At 37.2% G+C, this 15,041-nt stretch overlaps 1 protein-coding gene across 3 annotated transcripts in view; it reads left to right on the top strand.

The window, feature by feature from the left end:
• ABCC4 (ATP binding cassette subfamily C member 4 (PEL blood group)) overlaps positions 1 to 15,041 on the top strand; it is a 286,479-nt gene that overhangs the window by 48,878 nt on the left and 222,560 nt on the right. For all 3 annotated transcript variants that reach the window (XR_011164289.1, XM_069067341.1, XM_069067340.1), the window contains exons 2-4: positions 6,395 to 6,505; positions 7,358 to 7,478; positions 12,052 to 12,276. Coding sequence is in view for 2 of the 3 variants with exons in the window: in XM_069067340.1 (XP_068923441.1) it covers positions 6,395 to 6,505; positions 7,358 to 7,478; positions 12,052 to 12,276 (457 nt within the window). In the remaining variant the exon portion in view is untranslated. The remainder of the gene's footprint in view (positions 1 to 6,394; positions 6,506 to 7,357; positions 7,479 to 12,051; positions 12,277 to 15,041) is intronic.

Below are 15,041 nucleotides of genomic sequence, written 5' to 3'. Positions count from 1 at the left end.
GGAAGGAAGGAAGGAAGGAAGGAAGGAAGGAAGGAAGGAAGGAAGGAGCGAGCCCTTGTAATAAAAATGCAAACAAAACAGATTCCCGCGGTGGCTAGGTGGTGCAGTGAGTAAATCGCTGGCCCCGGAGTCAGGAGGACCCCAGTTCGGTTCTGGGTTCAGGCACTTAACACCCACACAAAAAAACTAGCCGTGTAACTTGGGCAAGTTACTTAACCCCAATTGCCCTCCAAAAAGGCAGAAAAAAAAACAGATTCCCAAGAATGCAATTAATTTTTGTGAGTTTAGCTCAACCTGTAGTTCTATTAAATTTATTTTTGGTAGGTGCCCTTGATTTTTCCTAAGAATATTTTTTAAAAGAAGCCAGAATTTAGAAATCATTGAATCCATTTTATAAATGGTAATTTTATAAATGAAAAGCTGAAGCATGGTAGGATTAAGTAAGCTGCTGGAGGTCACATGACTAAATATCTCAGGCAGGATCCAAATTGGGTTGTCCAGATTCTAAGTCAAGCATTCTATCCTCTGATGACATCTTACTGCCTCCTTATTGTGTAAAATGATATTTTTGTTTCTGTTTTTCCTAAGAATGAATAATATTTCTGCTAAATGTGTATTTTGGATTCTTGGAGAAAGGGCATTGAATAAGGTATGGAGGAGGAGAGGAAATAGATAACCACCTAAATAAGCTTATAACTTCAAGCCTTTGTGCCTGGCAAAAAATTATTACATCAGCAAATGTATGATAACCTACTGTGTGTATACAATTAGAAACAATTCAAAGGGCAGTGAAAAGACACATGGTAGGTGTGAGGTTACCAGTGCCAGCTTATAGTCAATAAAGGATACCTACCTACTACCTATTCAAGGGCAACTTAAGTGGTGCTGATAGAATTCCAGGCCTGGAGACAGGAAGACCTGAGTTCAAATCTTACCTCAGACATTTACTAGCTATGTGACCCTGGGCAAGTCACTTAACCCTGTTTACCTCAGTTTCCTCATCTATAAAATGAGCTAGAGAAGGAAATGGCAAACCACTCCTGTATCTTTGCCAAAGAAACACCAAATGGGGTCGTGGAGAGTTGGACATGACTGAAATGACTGAAGAAACCTACTCAAGAGATGAATGACCAGAAAAGGAGTGGGCTTGATTATAACCATTTTGTGATGGTGTAGAAGGAATTCTTGGTCAGGGAATGAATTGGAGCAGGCAGTTCAGAGGACTATAGGGTATAGGCCTATAATAAATAGGTTTAAATGGAATTCTTTGTTTGACACTACTCCTTGAGGCAGCTAGATTGCCCAGTGGTCAGAGCATTAGGCCTGGAGTCAGAAAGACATCTTATGAGTTTGTGTCTGACCTTAGACAGTACTAATCATGTGACCTTGGGCAAGTCACTTAACCCTGTTTGCCTCAATTAATTTCCTCACCCGTAAGATGAGCTGTAGAAGGAAATGGCAAATCACTCCAGTAGCTTTGCTAAGAAAACCCCAAATGGGATCACAAGAGTTGTAAGCAACTGAACAACCAATTTATTCCTTAGTGTTTAAGACTCTAGGAATATAAGAATAGTCTGGGAACGAGATGTTCTGTCATTCCTCGTGAGGGATGAAATTTAATGTTTTGGAAGAAAAGTCTGAATTTAGAACAGGCGCTAGTGGATGACCAGAGATTTGGAATAGGGCCCAATCACAGAATCATAAGGATTCTAATCCAAGTTTTTCATGTGACAAAGTTAGTGGCAGATCTGGACTGTAAGTCAGGTTTTCCAATAGCCATTCTTAAGCCCTGTGACTTGGAATGGCAGTTTGCAATGTTAGTGTCTACGGGTATTGTGGGGCTGGGTAGGCAATGGGGGAGAAAAGGTAGGACATTTGGACTATTTGCTTTTCAGGAGTAGGCCTATTTGTTATTTTTAGGAAGTTCTAGATACAAGAAAAAGGCATGTGAAGAAGCAGAGGATGGGACTTTGAATATGTTAGGGACAATATGGGAGAATATAAAAGTTGGGTTTGCCAGCAGGAAGAAAAAGGAATATGAGATTTTTTGAGAAGTCTGGGAGACAATAAGGAAAATCTGAGTAAAATTTTTTGGCTCTCCCATTGTACCCGAGAAAAAAATCTGATTCCTTTTTCTTTTCTGGGATGTTTACGGTACCTTATTGCAAAATTTGAGTTAAGTTTTGGTCATAGGCAATGTGTCATTTGCTGACCTTCATATGTTGTCGGTGGTTCCTGCAAAATTCCCTCAAAATTTCCATTTAGTTTCTTATGCTTGACCCATGATATATTGAAACCTCAATGGGGAAAATCACAGTGTGGAAGGGATAACTGTATTATAATAAACATTTCAAAGCAAAACAAGAATGGAAGTCCGGGTGAAAGAGAAACTTTCCTATTTGTTTTAGGCCTTTCTTTACAGTGGATGTACTTAAGGGTCTGTGAGAAAGTGGTTGACAGTTACATGACTGTCTTTGTCTGTCTGTCTCTCCCTCTTGCTCATATTTTTTTTATTTTTTACAAATGTTTTATTAACTTCTGATTTACATCATTCATTTCTGCCAGATTTTGAGTTACACATTTTCTCCCAGTTTTTCCCCTATCCACTGCCCCAAAATAGCAGTCCCACAGGTATCCCCTCCTCCAATCTGCTCTCTCCCATATCTTCTCCCATACCCCTTTCGACTTTTTCAGTAGATGGCTATGCCCCAGTGCCTGTATATCTTATTTCCCAATTACATGTAAAATAGTATTAATAATGGTATATATATATATATATATATATATACATATATATATATATATATACACACACACACACACACACACAAATATATACACACATATATTTGAATATTTGATTTTAAAACTTTGAATTCCAGATTCATTCCCTTCCTCCCTTGTCACCCACCCTTACTGGGAAGATAAGCAGTTCAGTATAGGTTGTACATATGTGGCTAATGCAAAAGAGTAACATAGTAGATATATTGTAAAAGACTGACTATATTTCCCTCCCTCCTATCCCACCTCCCACTTGTTCTATTCTCTACTTTGATCCCATCCCTTTTCAAAAGTGAGTGCTTCCAACTTCTCTCCCCCCCAGCCTGCCCTCCCTTCCATCATCCCCCCTCTCATCCCCTTCCCCCCTACTCTGCTGGAGGGTGACATACCGTATTTAGTGTGTATTTCATTCCCTCCTCAAGCCAAATTCAATGGGAATAAGGTTGACCCATTCCCTTTTGCCTTCCTATTCTTCCCCTCCATTGTAACCATTTTCCCTTGCCTCTTCTGTATGAGATAGTTTACCCCATTCTGTCTTTCCCCATCTCCTCTCATTATATTACTCTCTCATCTCTTAATTTCACCTTTTAAGTATCATTCCTTCCTGTTAAATTGGATCTGTGCCCTCTATCTATGTATACCTGTAAACATATATACACACATTCACATATGTATTCATATGCCCATATACCCTAATATATATATATACATATATATATATATATACATATATATATATATATATTCCCTTCAACTACTGAGAAAAGTTTCATAAGTTACAATTATTGTTTTTCCATCTAGGAATGTTAATAGTTCAAATTTGATAAGTTCCTTATGATTTCTTTTCCTTGTTTACCTTCTCATGCTTCTTGTATCTGGATGTCAAATTTTCTATTCAACTCTGGTTTTTTCAGCAGGAATGCTTGAAAGTCCTCTATTCCACTGAATGGCCATATTTTCCCCTGAAACATGATACTCAATTTTGCTGGGTAGGTGACTCTTGGTTTTAATCCCAGCTGCTTTGACCTTCGGAATATCATATTCTAAGCCCTTCAATCCCTCAGTGTAGAAGCTGCCAGATCCTGGGTTATCCTGATTGTGTTTCCACAAAATTCAAATTGTTTCTTCCTAGCTGCTTGTAATATTCTCTCCTTGATCTGGGAATTCCGAAACCTGGCTATAATATTCCTAGGAGTTTTCTTTTTGGGATCTTTTTCAGGAGGTGATTGGTGGATTCTTTCAACCTCTATTTTGCCCTCTGGTTCTAAAACATCAGGGCAGTTTTCTTTGACAACTTCCTGGAGGATGCTTTCTAGGTTCTTACTTTGATCATGGCTTTCAGGTAGTCCAATAATTTTTAAATTATCTCTCCTCAATTTATTTTCCAGGTCAGTGGCTTTTCCCATGAGATATTTCACATTGCCTTCTGTTCTTTCACTTGTTTGGATCTGTTTAACAGCATCTTGATTTCTCATAAAGTCATTAGCTTCCATTTGCTCCAATCTAATTCTGAAGCAATGATTCTCCTCATTGAGCTTTTGAGATTCTTTTTCCATCTGGCAAATTTGGCTTTTTAAGGCATTCTTCTCCTCATTGCCTTTTTGAGCCTCTTTTGCCATTTGAGTTAGTCTATTTTTTAAGGTGTTATTTTCCTCAGTCAGGTTGTTGACTCTCATTTCATAATTTTCTTGCATCGTTCCCTTTTCTCTTCCCAATTTTTCTTCCACTTCTCTTATCTGCTTCTTAAGGTCCTCTGTGGCCTGTAACCAGCTTGTATTTTCCTTTGAAACTTTTGGTGCAGGAGTTCTGACTTCACTGTCTTCCTCCTGTTCCATGCTTTGCTCCTTTTTGTCCCCAAAATAGGAATGTAATGTTGGAATCTTCTGTCTGCTTTGTTTCCTTTGCCTGCTCATTTTGCCACTCAATTACTTTACTTTTGGGCTTTTTTCCACAGTAGAACTCTGCCACCAGACAGGGGAGCTTTTGTCCCAAATGCTGGGGTTTTCTCAGCTGCTGGAGGTATTAGATGGGTGCCCTCTCTGAGGTCTCCACACGCTCTGGCAAGCTGGACACACACCCCAGGACCTCCACCCTAGGCTGCAGTCCAGATCCAAGCAGATTAAAGCAAGAGTGATTACCCCTCAGACTGGTGCTTGGTCCCCCTACACTCTGCAGGCCAGGAGCTGAAGCTGCCATGTGGCGCTGGCTAGCTGTGCCAGCATCTCAGTGGCTTCTCCCCCCGGGGGCAAAAGCCACACACTCCCACTTACTGGGTCCCAAAGTCCAGACTGCACTGACCTCTCACTTTGTCCTTCACATCTCTGTATTGATAATTCTGGAAATGGCCGCAGCTGCTGCTGATCTGGAGTCCCTCTGGCCGGGGGCTGATCAGGCCCACTCTGGGGCTAAAGCCTTGGCGTGGGGTGGGGCTCGGCTCCCAGAGCACTGAGCTGGCCAATTCCTGGCCTGCTGGGCTGTCATAGATGAATAGCATTTTATATCATGAGTCCTTTGGAGTTGTGGGAGATCTTGGATTCATCAGAGCTAATGTCTTTCACAGTTTATTATCTTTAAAATATTGCTCTTTACTATATAGATTCTTCTCCTGGTTCTGCTCAATTCACTTTGCATCAGTTCATATAGATCTTCCCAGGTTTTTCCTGAAACCATCCCATTTATAATTTTTTATAGTGTAGTATTATTCCATCACATTCATATGCCATAACTTATTCAACCAATTCCACATTTATGGCCAGTTTCCAGTTCTTTGTTACCACTAAAAAAGTTACTGTAAATATTTTTGTACATATGGTTTTTCCCCCTTTTTCTTTGCTCTCTTTGGCATATAGACCTATCTAGTAGTGGTATTACAAGATAAAAGGGTATATAGTTTTATAGTCCTTTGGGCATACATTATTCTTCAAAAATAGTAACAGTGCGTTAGTGCCCCTATTTTCTCACATCTCCTCCAGTAGCTATCATTTTCCTTTTATATCATTTTAGCTGAGCTGATGAATATGCAGTCGTACCTCAGAGTTGTTTTAATCTTAATTTCTCTAATTATTAGTGATTTAGGGCATTTAAAAGATATGAATATTGATAACTTTGATTTCTTTCTCTGAAAATTGCATTGTTTCTTTCAAATATTCTATAAAATAAATTAGAGATTTGCTAAACTATTCGAATCGTACATTTCCTTTGATGAAATAAAAGGAAACTAACAATCATTGCACCCTGGAGTCCCAGAGAACCTCTTGTCCCATTCCCTGACCTTATACATAAAAAAAAAAATTGTCCCACAAAGGATTTGGTGCCTTTCCCAGTGTCATTTAGTCAGTTAGTGACACATGTGGGACAAGAGCCCCATATCCTAATATTATTGAATCTTTTAAAATATGTAAAAATGAATCCACCCTTTGAGAATAGGTACAAGTAGTGATTATTGGTCTGTCACCAGCTGGCATTGGATAGTGACTAATGAAAAATCCAAACCCCATGGTTGCATCTTTAGAAAAGATAAATTGTCTACAATGGGAGGCATCTAATTAGACAAAGGCTACCATTTTCAGATGTTAACTCTTCCTCCCCTTTTTTCTTCTTCTTAATTTAACAGGTGGCTAAATCCCTTATTTCAAATTGGTCATAAACGGAGATTAGAAGAAGATGATATGTATTCTGTACTTCCCGAGGATCGTTCAGAAACACTTGGAGAACAGTTGCAAGGGTAAGAAAGTGGGAGCAAAAAAGGAGGGTGACTCTATGTCTAGTGGCTTTCTAAAATTTTAAAAATAGCAATTGACTTGTTTCTTCATGGGCCTGCTCTATTGATCTGGGCTCACTGAAACATAAATCTTCATGCTTTATGGCCATGCACCCTTAAGGCTTATTCTCAGGCTTAGACTACTTAGTAACCTGGAGGACAATCCATTGCAGTGACCTGTGGGGTGACTTCTGGTCCCTTAAGAAGAGGAGGAACAGAGCAGTTAGAGTTCCCTAGTGATCCCAGAAGTACTTGAAAACACCCTATTTACTACTACCTTAATTGGGCATTCTTATAAATGTTTATTATGTAAATTAGAAGTGCCTCCTAATGGGTATGACACTGATAGACCCAGGAAGACAATGTTTCAAAATGATATATAAGTCCTGCCCCCAGTGAGGTTCTAATTTAATAGGATATGCATGCACAGAAAATTGTATAATAACAAAGATGGATGGAGAATTCAAAGGAGCGGTTTGTTGCTTTGCTCTCTCACAAATTTAAGCTTGTGCTTGTGGCATAATCTGCTGTTTTGGGCTTCTACACAGTTTCTAATTGCCCAGCTGTAATACTTAAAGCCAATTGTCTTTCTTTATACTGGCACCTTCTTATTTTCTGACAGGGGAGATTTCCTCCTCATCAGAACATTATTCTATGAGCCCTAACAATCAGTTGTCAGTACTGATAGAATACTCAGAAGGTGTCTCAAAAGATGTCAAAAGAAACAAACAAAATAACTTTTTATTTAGCTGTTCTAACCACTCCTTTCTTTACTCCAGTCAGTAGCTCCTCCTGATTTTTTGTTTTGTTTCCTAGGTACTGGGACAAAGAAGTCTTACAAGCAGAAAAAGAAGCCAGAAAGCCCTCTTTAACCAAAGCAATTATAAAGTGTTATTGGAAATCCTATATAATTTTGGGAACTTTTACCATGATTGAGGTGATGTTTCTTATATGTAGGCAGTTTTTTTGGTATGCATTTATAACAAAAGAAACATTAAATTAAAGATAACAGTTAACATTTATATAACTTACTATATGCTAAGTGCTTTACAGTTATTACCTCATTTACAACAGTCCTGGGAGGGTAGGTAGCATGCAGAGTGGACTTGTGGGAATGGAGGATGGTTGTGTGAAAGCCAGTTGTGTTTTGAGAAGTACTGTGACATGTTCAGATGAAAATGTACCAGCAGAACATGCTCCTTTCTTTCACCCTAGGTAAGGGTGTACAATTGTCATCCCCTTACTCTTCCTTCCCTCCACCCCAACCCATTTCCCCCCTCCTTTCCCTTTCTTATTGTCTGTCAGACATGACATATGCAACTTGACTTATCACAAAACTTCTTCAGAGATGAAATTGTTTAACCTTAAAATATGTGCATTTAATTTGAGCCATCTTTAAGAAATGCCACCAACTTTATCCCTCTTAGTTTCATACTTTTATCTACTTTTGGCTACCAAGAATACAACTGTGTAGTTAAGGTCAGCTTCACAAAGATACCAAGAATAGCCATGGATAAGCGGTGTCAAAGTCAAATAGAAATGGGACCTCTGCATATTGACTTAGAAAGTGATAAATTGACATTATCTCTGCTGTATTATGTTTTTATTTATTTTAGCAAACATTTCCCAGTTATAGTTTAATGTTTCAGGCTTCCCTTGGGTTTGATACCTTTGATATAGTGCCAAGGGTAGTGGATTTGGTGAAAAGTGTGAGTTTAAATATTTGCAACTATTGGACTTCTTGTGTGATTTTTGACCAAGTCCCTCAACTTCTCTAGAGGTTAGTTTGTCAAATTATCTGTAAAATGGGGAAGTTGGATGATCTTAGACTTCCTTTCCATTTCCCAGTGTTTGCCCCTGGATTTGGAGCAAATTCTTTGGGATCAATGCTTAGAATACTCTTGGATTGTAAGTCAGAGGTGTCAGACAAATGACCCATGAGCCACACGTGAGCAAATATAAGGTACATAGAGAGTTTATGCTAAATGTCAAAGTGACTTTTCTGAATCTCTAGTTTATTGTTTCCAAAGGTACTCACCACAAAATGGGCACACATCTTCATCTTCAGCTTGTAGAAAGCAATCCATGTCTTAAACTCACTTAGAAAAGAGATTATATATATATATATAAATATAAATATATATATATATATATATATTGATTTGGCACAGAATTTGAGGTTGGGATAAGAGAGAACCATCTCTGAAGCTTACCAAAAGCTAAAATTCCTGTGTTCATAACTTGTCCATAAGTCACCTAGAAGCAGGGTCAGGTACGGAAAAGACTTTGGGGTTTTTAGAACACCTGTGTATGTTATCCCCAAAATTTGAAGAATTCTAATCCTGACCCTGAATCACATGAGAAACATATTCTGGAGAACAAATAGATGCTTCCAAAGGTTGTATTCCTTGGCAAGAGTTAGGGTATCTAAAGGATTCACTTGGTTCTCTTCACTTGGTTCAGGCTGTGTGTGTGTGTGTGTGTGTGTGTGTGTATGCCACACACATGTATTCATTTGACATTAAAGGTGTACTGCACACATGAATATGCATGTACATGTATGTTGTAAATATGTATTTTATGTGTTTGGGCATATGTATGTACACCATTTAATACCTTTTTTGCCTAAATTAATTAAAGTCTCAATAAGCATTTATTCTCACTTTTAAGTATTTTCACTAGTCAGTCAATATGCATTAATTAAATGCCCACTATGAGTCAGGAAATAGTGCTAAGCCAAGGAGTTACAATAAAAAGGCAAAAAAAAAAAAGCCCTTCACTGTCAAGGAGTTCATAGCCTAATGACTAGCATTTTAGGTACAAACAAGTTATATGCAGGATAAATTGAGATAATGAAGCTACTTTCTAGTTCTATTAATTTTAAGACCTATTCAGTGGTTAAGTTGTAGACCACATGTGAAAGTGGAGTTTTTCTTTTCATAGATGACTTTGATTGTTCCTTCCTTAGTAGTAGAAGAATCTTTTTACAAGTGACCTTGCTTATTTTCAATGGGAAGAAGACTTTGATAGAGCCATTTAATTTCCTTTTATCTTCTTGTCAATGTGTGATTTAAAATAACAACAACAAAATGAAAACTAAACATTTATTTGAAGTCATTACTGACAGCTTGCTTAAATATTTTTGACATGTTTCCAAATGTTTTTTAAATAGAATTTTGAATACTTTTGTTTGATTTCCCCCCCCCTTCTAATTAGAAAGTCATTTGAATCAAGGAGATAGAAGTTAGTGGTCCTGAATTTTGAATATTGGGTTTGAAATATGAAGTTTGGGTCTGAAGTATGGGTTTCTTTGATGGGAAAGGAGAGGAAGACTGAGTTAGAAGGGGATGCTAGAAGTTACTTGGGCATAGATGATAGATGGGACAGATTAGTGGTAAAATACTAGAAAGCCTGTGTGGTCCTTGCAGCTTAAAGTCAATTTGAGTCTAGGTCATAGGAAAGAATTTTTTTTGGCCTTATTGAACCAAATCTCTCCTCTTTATTTGGGGTCTCTGGTTATAATTGATATTTAATTTTATTAGACTGTTTTATTTTATTTATTAGACTCATGTTTATAGCATGTCTAGACTATTGTTAATTTTGACTAATCAGCTGGTGCCTTTAGTCTGACTCGAACCCAAAGGGGAACATTTTCACTCTTTTTCTTAGCTGCCTAATTATTAGGCATGCATAGAAATATAAGTAGCACATAGATCGTACACAGAATTACAGAACTGGAAGAGGCCTCATGGGTCATATAACCAATCCATGCCTGAACACGCACCTCTTTTACAAAATCCCTGACAAGTTATCTAGTCCCTACTTTCTGACCTCTCCTGATAGGGATCTTAATAACCTCCTGAGGCAGCCTATTCCACTTAATTATTAGGAAACTTTTCCTTTTATTGAACTGAAAACTGACTTTTAGAAACTTTTACCTATTTCTCCTAGTTCTGGCCCTCTGGCACCCAACAGAACAAGTACTAATCATTCGTCTGTATCTTCAGATATTCAGGGCAATTAAGTCTCTTTAAAAAAAATGCCACATCTTCCCAGTTCTTCCCACCAGTCCTAGGATGGCATGATTTATAGTTCCATCAACAACTATCTTGCCATCCTTGGAATACACTCCAGTTTGCTAATGACCTTCCAAAAATGTGGTATCTAGGATTGAATGAAATATTTCAAGTGTAATCTGACCATGGCAGAATACAAGAATAGTATAACCCCAGTTGTCCTTCAGTATGAATTTGTTAATGGGAGTTCACACTGAAATGTAATATTCAGTAAAGTTTTTTTTGGCTACTGTGTTACTGTTGACTTATGGAGCATGCAGTTAGCCAAATGTCCATCCCTCTGCCTCCCCCTTCACCCAATTCTTATTTTTTTTATTTTTTTGGTCTTTTTGGAGGATAGTCCCAATTCTTGTTTCAAATGGATTGTCTGATCATACCTACCAAAACAAGAAACTTAGAAGGTTCTAAGTGTAACAGTTGTTTTAAAATAACTTTTGGTCTTATGGTCTCCTTGTCTTGGGATAATGCATTATTTGATCTGGGAGAGAATAACCTTAGTCAGCCATTTAGTAGTTTATGCTTTTATTTTGAGGTCAGCATAAATTTAACTTAACTGATAAGTGAAGCCCCAAATTGGAGATGGGAGTGCAAAGAAGGACCTAGGAAGGGGGAGAGATTGGGTCTGTGCTCATTTGGTACAACTCCCTTTTCTCCCACCCCCATCCCCCATCCTCTGCTCTCTTACATCTCCAAAATCTATGACTTAAGAGATCTGCTAATATTTTAGGCACCGAAGGCAATATTTACCCTTCATAATGTCATTGGAACTATAAAGAACATACTTGTTCTTAGCCTTTTATAGCTTATGTTCCAAACCTCTGATAAAGATGTCCTGGATTTCTTAGCGAAACTAGAATCTTTTTTCCCCTAGGGTAGGAGTAAATCTAGAACTTGACCAAAGATTTTGTTTAAAACTCCTAATAAAATGAAATTTTTGTTTTTGCCCCCTCTCCACTAACTACCTCCCCTCCCTTGCACCCACTGAAAGTGCCCACAACTTTGAAAGATCTATGATTCCAGCAATATGGGTGTACAGCCTTCATATATCCAGATTGCAATTCCACCTCCACATTATTTCAGTTGTAGGGGGTGAAAAATGTTATCACTTAAAAGCTGACCTTTTGGTGAGCTCTCTGCACTTGGCTAACTAGGTCCTCTAATCCTACACACATTCATAACCCAGTTCATATTCAACAAAACCATTTGATGAAATGACCCCCGAGTTTTCTTCTTGTTCTGGATCTACGATTTGATGATCTTTTCTAGTTTCTGTCATGCCACATAGCCTTTGAGAAATCAGTAACCTCCATGCCATGATGAATCATGAATCATTATAGCAAGATTTTACTCTACCAAAGTAGGAAAAAATTAATATGTTGGATTCTGTGATTTACATTTTGCTTAATTATGTTTTCCTTTTTCTTTTCTTTTTAGGAAGGCACCAAAATAGCACAACCAATACTTTTGGGGAAAATTATTGAATATTTTGAACATTATGATCCTAATGATAACATAGCTTTGAACTGGGCTTATGGCTATGTTGCTGCTCTGACCTCCTCCACTCTTTTTTTTGCTCTGCTGCACCACCTATATTTTTATAATGTACAGTGTGCAGGAATGAGACTTCGAATTGCCATGTGCCATATGATTTATCGGAAGGTAAGTCAGTTTATGTATTCCTTACTTTATGTGATAGTAATAAGTTGTTTGGATAATACATTATGTTTCATTTGACTTCATATTTAAAAGGATCATTTTATGAATATTTCTATAAAACGGAAGTCATTTTGTAAAGTCAGAATTTATAAAAATCCTCTAACCTTTCTTTTTTTTTGAAAATACAATTATATTACATTAGTTTCATGGAAGCTATTGCAGAATATACTATATTTCCCATTGTGAGGTCAGATCAAGCCAAGTCAGAATCTAAATACATAGGCTTGCTAGAAGCTCTTACCATTGTTGGTTTGAAAGTAAATTACAAGTTATATTTCTGATAATTTCATGTCAATATATGATGCAGTGATATATTTTTCTTACTTTCTTTTTCTTTTTTTTTAAGCAATCAGGGTTAAGTAACTTGCTCAAGGTTACACGGCCAGTTATTTCTGGGTGTGGTGCTGAGTGTCTGAGCCCGGGATTTGATCTCCAGGTCATCCCAACACTGGAGCCAGTGCTCTTACTCGCTGAGCCACCTGGCCGCCCCTAAGCAATTGGGGTTAAGTAACTTGCTCAAGGTTACACGGCCAGGTGTTTCTGGGTGGGTGCTAAGTGTCTGAGCCCAGGATTCGATCTCCAAGTTGTTCTGACACTGGAGCCGGTGCTCTTACTCGCTGTGCTACCTGGCCACCCCAATATTTTTCTTTCAATAAATACTGTGTTTAAAAATGAACCTGGATAAAAGAAATTTTAAAACTTATAAAATAATTTTGAGTATATGGTAACTAGAAAAAATATGGACCCCACCCCAACAAGATCATAGGAAATTCTGTTGGCAGGGAGATGGATTGTTTCTGTAGTTTGATAACGAGGCTGATACTTATAACTGAAAATCATTTTTCACATTGGTGATTTGATGTGTTAAACTCTTGATTTGCTTTCTATGTAAGATTCTTTGTCCAAATATCTTTTCCATTATCTGATTTTTCAGTGTAGTAGTAGAATCATAACTATCTAGTATAAAGTTGTAAAAAGAACTAAAAATATCAGCCTTCCATATATCAGTTTCAAAAATCAAGTTTCTATCTATGTTACAAGGGGATAATTTCCTAGTCCTGTTCATTGAAAATGATGGCAAGGTTACATGCAACCAGTCTCAGTGAAATTATTAACAGTATTGTAACTTGTTTATTGTTTATAATCTTGGTCACTGATTGGAGCTTATCCCAGATTGTTTGAAAGCTTACTATTTTATTTTGGAAATCACTCTTATCCTCACTTGTTTTACTTAAAAAAAATATTCTGATATTAACAAACACCAACTAAAGTGATCATTTCTATGTATACAGTAGAGCTGAAGACAAAAAAAAGGATTGTATGTGAAAGTGAATCTGTTAGGTTCAGCCAACCTTTCTTTTTTTAAAGTATATATTGTATGACTTATTTGTAATCTTGATCTTTCTTCTGTGCTCTTTTGTACTTTAAAGAAACTTAAAAGACTTTTTCTTTGTTTCCTTTTTTTTTTTTGGCAAGCCTATCTCAGTTCCCCCTCTACCTTTAAATTGCCCCATTGGAAAAAAAAAAAGAAAAACAAAACCATTGTAACAAATACTACACATATCAGCCAATATTTGTTAATATTTGTTAAACCTCTGCTACGTTCCTGAACTGTGCTAGGTACTGGAGATTGAAATATAAAGAATGCCTCAATCTACTTTGAAAGGGATTGATTACATCCTAATAGGGAAGACAGCAAGTACAGGTATAAGAAATAGAAAGAAAGAGAATACAAATACAAATAAAATAATTAAATACTAGACAATTGAGAGAGAGAGAAAGAGAGAGAGAGAGAGAGCACTAGCAGTTGAGCGAATCTTGAAGGGCTTTGTGAAGAAGGTGTATACCCTGGTACAAAGACATTTTTCTTTTCCTTCCATTAGGGCAAAGGGCTTATGACTAGGACTTACATTCAACATGAAGTGGGTAAAAAGTATGTCATTTTATACAGCCAGCACAGTTACTATTTGAGCAACTTTGGACAAACCACTTAACTTGAACCTCAGTATGATCATATGTAAAATGGAAGTGATTATACTACAACCTTTCCTGGATAACTTACAAGATTATTATAAGGATAAATTTTTCAAGATGTATGTAAAAATGTCAAGTGGCATTCAGTGGAGGTTGTCTTTAGATCCCGCCTTTTTTCATATAGGTAAAGGGACTATATACATATATTTTTTTTCAAACGATCCACATTTATGTATATCTAGGTCTGGCCCCTAGAAGTATGGATACTTGACAGTGTTTTATAATTTTTGGTATGCTATAATGATTTAGTAAAGGAGACAAGATAGAGATTGTACTTGTTCAAGGCTCTCTGGCCTGGTGAGTTGTTGTTCATCTGTTTTTCTTCCTGTTTTCACTAATACCTTGGAAAGTAGCCCTTTAGCCTTTGGGAAATCTGATCAACCTTGGCTTATTTGCTTACTTGAATGTAAGTACCTCCCCAAGGTATTAATTTGCTGGTTAGCTTATCATAACAGAATTGTCCCTTTAAGAAGTCGAGAAAATGCTCTCAAAAGTCACTTGAAATACAAGAAACATGGGAATACTAAATTTCCCTAAGAGCTAAATTCTTATTTCTAGCAACATTGCAGAAAACAGAGAAATAAGATTCTTCATCCTTTCATACAGATCAGTCCCTAGGGCTGAAAACTGATGTCATGGCAAAGCATAAAGGCCTTTTTCTGTGTTGTGCCTTG

Source organism: Petaurus breviceps, unplaced genomic scaffold (assembly GCF_028583685.1).
Source record: "Petaurus breviceps papuanus isolate PSGF00001 unplaced genomic scaffold, PetGlider_PUasm1.0 90743, whole genome shotgun sequence".
Lineage (NCBI taxonomy): Eukaryota > Metazoa > Chordata > Mammalia > Diprotodontia > Petauridae > Petaurus > Petaurus breviceps.
Note: the sequence above shows the minus strand (reverse complement) of the source record. Positions and strands in the feature narration are given on the sequence as shown.